Source organism: Acanthisitta chloris, unplaced genomic scaffold, assembly GCF_000695815.1.
Source record: "Acanthisitta chloris isolate BGI_N310 unplaced genomic scaffold, ASM69581v1 scaffold36740, whole genome shotgun sequence".
In the NCBI taxonomy this organism is placed as follows: domain Eukaryota; kingdom Metazoa; phylum Chordata; class Aves; order Passeriformes; family Acanthisittidae; genus Acanthisitta; species Acanthisitta chloris.
Window position 1 is genome coordinate 1 of NW_008651770.1, and position 4,342 is coordinate 4,342.

The window sequence follows — 4,342 nt, forward strand, 5'->3', positions numbered from 1 at the left end:
CCAATATTTATTATAGTAATAAATATATAAATATTTATTACTATATATATATATATACACTATATGTAAGTTATATTAACCTCTGGGGTGGTTACTTGGGGCTCTGGTTGGTAACAGCCTGATGTGTGTGTGCTGAGCCCTGGTGCCTCCTGCCATGCATCCCATGGGTTGTTCTCCCCTGCCCATGGCACACAGCTGATAGCCCTGATTTTAGCTCCTGGGTAGCAGCACAGGAGAGCAAGACACCTCTGGGCACAGGAGGAACATGAAGGACAACATCCCTCAGCAAACCAACCCACCAGTGCCAGCAGCTCCCTAGGCAGGGAGAGAAAATCAATCTGGTTCATACAGGGAACCACATTGGTGTAGTTCATGATCATGTGCTTTGTGAAGCTCTTGAAAGCTTTTCTTGTCCCTGTCTTGCATCCAAATGCAAATCTAGGCAGCAAAATCCCAGGAAACTCTCAAGGGGTGAGTGAAATCCCTTCAGGTGCTGCAGGTTTTGGTGTCTATAAACACTGATGGAGTGAAAACACCACAATAAAACCCAGTGAAGTCTGTGCTGCTTTTCCAGCTGATTCCTTCCTTACAGAGACTCCTCTGGAAACCACAGTCTTCCTCCCCCCTAAGCTTTGCTATCAAAATATTGAGCAGATTCTCCTCTAAGAGGATGCAAACAGGGAGTATTTGGCTCACTGAACTCCATGCTGATCCTGGCTTGGAGGTCACATCAGAAAGTGGCACTGGAACAGAGAGAATTAAACTGATGTGACCTTAGAAAGGTGCAAAGAAGCAGGTGGGGCTGAAGCCAAGAGGGACAACAAGGAATGGAGTAATTAACTGTAGATTATAGTGTGTGTTTATGCATCATTGCTGCCAGACCTAGGGGTTCTGCTGGAGGTGGAAGGTGCCAGCAGGGACTCTGGTTTTGGGCAAATGCAGCATCTCCTCCTTTCCAAGAGTTGCTGTCACCATCCCCTGGTGCCAGAGACTCCTCTAAACTCTCATTAAATTGGTTCAGTGTGGCCACAGCCTACCTCAGAGCACTCACACCTCCGTAGGCCAGCAAAGCAATGAGCTCCCAGCAGGGCATGGAGCTGCCAGGGATTAATTAAGCTGGTATTTGTCCAGGATCTGGGAGATAAAAGTACCAGACTGGCTCATTTCCAGCACTGGAGCACAACAGCTCATGTTGCTAAAGAAAACAGAGCTTTGTGGGGGACAAGAAGAAGCTGTGCAGGCACTCAGTGCTTGGAGAGCTGCAGCTCTGGGTAGCACTGGACGCCCTTCCAAAGCGGCAGGAGCACCAGGACAGCTCCATGGCCCAGGAGCATGGCAAGAAGAGGATGCTATCCCTGTGTTTCCCCCCTGGAAGGGCTCTGGCCCAGCCTGGCTGAGGGCTGAGGTCACTCACCGTCGCAGTCGAAGAGGGCGAATACCACATCACACACGTGGTCAGAGAGCTCCACCTTTGCCACTGTCCTGGCCACCTGCTGCATGGTCACTGCAACACAGAGCACAGGGGGACACAGGGGCTGTGGCCTGCAGACACAAGCTCCTCTTCCTGCTCAGGGTCATTAAATATAGCTTTAGGATCCCTTTTGGAAGTGACTGGGGGCCTGAGGGCATCAGGGGTGGGGAGATGGGGACAGCAGGGATGGGGAGATGGGTCTGAAGGCAGCAGAGATGGGAAGATGGGTCTGGGGGCAGCAGGGATGGGGAGATGGGGTCAGGGGACAGTAGGGAAGGGGATATGGGGTCTGGAGGCAGCAGGGATGGGGATATAGGGTCAGGGGGCAGCTGAGCCCACTCATGGCTTGAGGCCATGCCCTGCACACCACCAAGGCTCCCCCATTCCAGCCCAACCCTCCCAGCTCAATGGCTGCAGCTCCTGCACAAGCCCATTAATTGCACATAATTAAACAGGAATCACACTGATCTGCCAACTGCACAGGGCCCTAAATTCCCCACAAATCCATATTCCAGGCCAGGACAATTGGTGATTTCCTGCAGACACTGAGCAAATTGGGTTTGCAGGGCCATGACCTCCCTGGGCCTCAGACTCGGGGATTTTACTTCAAATGGAAGAAAGTCCCATCAGGTTCTTTTAACTAAGGTAACAGTAATGTAAACCAAAGAGTACAGGTGATTTCCCCCCCCAAATCAAGCTGAGGAGTGTTGCTGACACACACAAGAGCTGTGAAACGTTTGGCTCCGTAATTCCATTGCCCAAAACCTATTAATGCCTTAATATTCCCCCACCAGCTGCACTTGGAATTGCTTCCTTCCAAAGTGTTTAATTCTGCAGCTGCCTAAACACATCAGCTTTAAGTCTCTGGTAGACAAGAGTTTCCACTTAGCCTAAAAAGCTTTTAGTGAGCTTCCCATATTTTTTTTTTAAGTCCCAGTCTGAGTGCTCAGAAATAAAGCTCTTTAAGATATAGAAGAGCAAAGGACACATTTGCAACAGGTCCTCCCAGCACAGACCTGGACTTGTGGTTTAAATGGGTGGTTTGGGGAGTTTGGCCCTGTTTTACCTCAGTGTCAGGTCTGGGGACACACCTGACACAGACCAGCACAGAGAAGGAAACACATGATGATGAGGAGGATGATGTGAATTAATCTGATCAATAAACCACATTATCCCCAAGCTCCCAGCAAATAGCAGCTCTGAGGTCTGCTCAGCTCACTCTGGCCACGCACAGCTCTGAGGGGTGTCTGGAAAGCCTCAGCACAGACTTCAACGCTCAGTCTGGGACCTCAGAGGCTTCCAGTGCTCTTGTCCTTCCCTTCAGCACTTCTGGGAGCTCCCAAGGTGCTCCCACTCCTTGGATTTCCAATCAGAAATGCAGGATCTAACCTTGGAGCTCTTATTTCTGGGCAAAGCCTCTGATTTTGGAGCCGAGCTGAAACAAACTGAGGCTTGAAGAGTTCCTTCCATCAACCCCACTGTGCTCAGTGTCCATCAGAGACCTCTACACAAGAGAGGTTTTGTTACACTCACTTTTCGATTCCTTTGTGAAAGGAGGGACAAAGCTCACTGCAAAAGATGGGGATGGAGGAGAAACACTGGTGTCCTTGGGACCTGGAACCAGAGCCTGTGAGACACTCACCAGGTCCTGTCTCTACACTTATCAGGCCTGAAAGGTCCTGCTGGAGTGAAATCACTTCCTCACCCAGTCAGCCTGTTTTCTTCTCTATCTAATAGTGGGGAAGTGTAAAACTTGAAATCCCTCTTTATCCATAGATGTTGCTTGGACTTGATGATCTTAGAGATCTCGAGGATTCTTTAATGCAGCAACCTAAGCATCTCCGCACAGGGAGGAACTGCAATGTGGGTTCATTTTAACCTGTCAGCCTGGGCTTGTTTGACACCTCTCCCACTCCAAGGACAAGGCATGAGTTGTGCTCTTCTCCCTCAAGCTTTCAGCACCTGAATGTCCCTCAGGTTCAATACCTTTATCAAGAGAAGCTCCAGCCATGTGGTAGAAGCTCAGAGCTGTGTCCACATCATTTATGTTCTTCAAAAAAGTGAAGAAGTTCTCCACCTCCTCAAATGTCAGTCCCTAGGACAGAGAACACAGGCAGAGGGTGATGGGAGAAGGAGATAAGTGACACTACCTGCATGGGACAAAGTGACTCATCAGCCCAAAGCTGTACCAGAGGGAATCATCTGCACAACCAAACACTCAGCCTTGGCACTTACATGGTTTGTGACCTGCACTTGTGGTAACCACCTCTGCCTCACCAGTGCTGCAAGGGGGAAGGACTTCCCCAGGCATGAGCAGTGCTGGCAGGGGCTGAAAGGCATTTCTCTCTCCAGCTCTCAGCCGGAGCAGTGGACACCCCACGGTGCTTGGGATGCAGGAGGCCACTGCAAGCAGGTTCATTGACAATGATTTTTGAAGCTTGAAGACTTGCAATGACCATATAAAGTAGTTCATGTGCTGTAAGGTCTCTCCCAAGAGTGTCAGAGATCCTTAGGGGGATCCATGGTGACACGGCAAGGAGCATCCAGGAGAAGAACTGCCCATGAATGCAGCTCTGGGTCCTACCTGCTCACACCACACCTGACTTTCTCAACCAGTTTAGCACCAGCAAAACCACATCAGTACTGGGACAAGAGCCACAGCCTCCAAGTCCCCCAGCACAGCCACGGCCTGGAGCCAAGGGAGGAGGTAAATCATCCCCACAGGAATAATCACTCAGCCTTCCTCTCCGGGAGAGAGAAATCAGCCTGTCAAGAGGAGCTCAGGTTCAGGCTCCTCCTGTCCTGCCTGGCACAACAGAGAGCAGGTAGAGCAGGATATTAAAAATGCCAAGCGCAGACACAGATCATGGT

At 50.3% G+C, this 4,342-nt stretch overlaps 1 protein-coding gene across 1 annotated transcript in view; it reads right to left on the reverse strand.

Moving 5' to 3' along the window:
- Positions 1-1,414: 1,414 nt before the first annotated feature.
- The window catches only part of LOC103802089 (calcium uptake protein 1, mitochondrial-like), a gene marked incomplete at both ends in the record, with an annotated part of 7,658 nt that continues 4,730 nt past the window's right edge, over positions 1,415-4,342 (reverse strand). Inside the window, 2 exons of the mRNA XM_009074545.1 lie at positions 1,415-1,504; positions 3,458-3,566. Of these exons, the coding sequence (XP_009072793.1) occupies positions 1,415-1,504; positions 3,458-3,566 (199 nt within the window). The remainder of the gene's footprint in view (positions 1,505-3,457; positions 3,567-4,342) is intronic.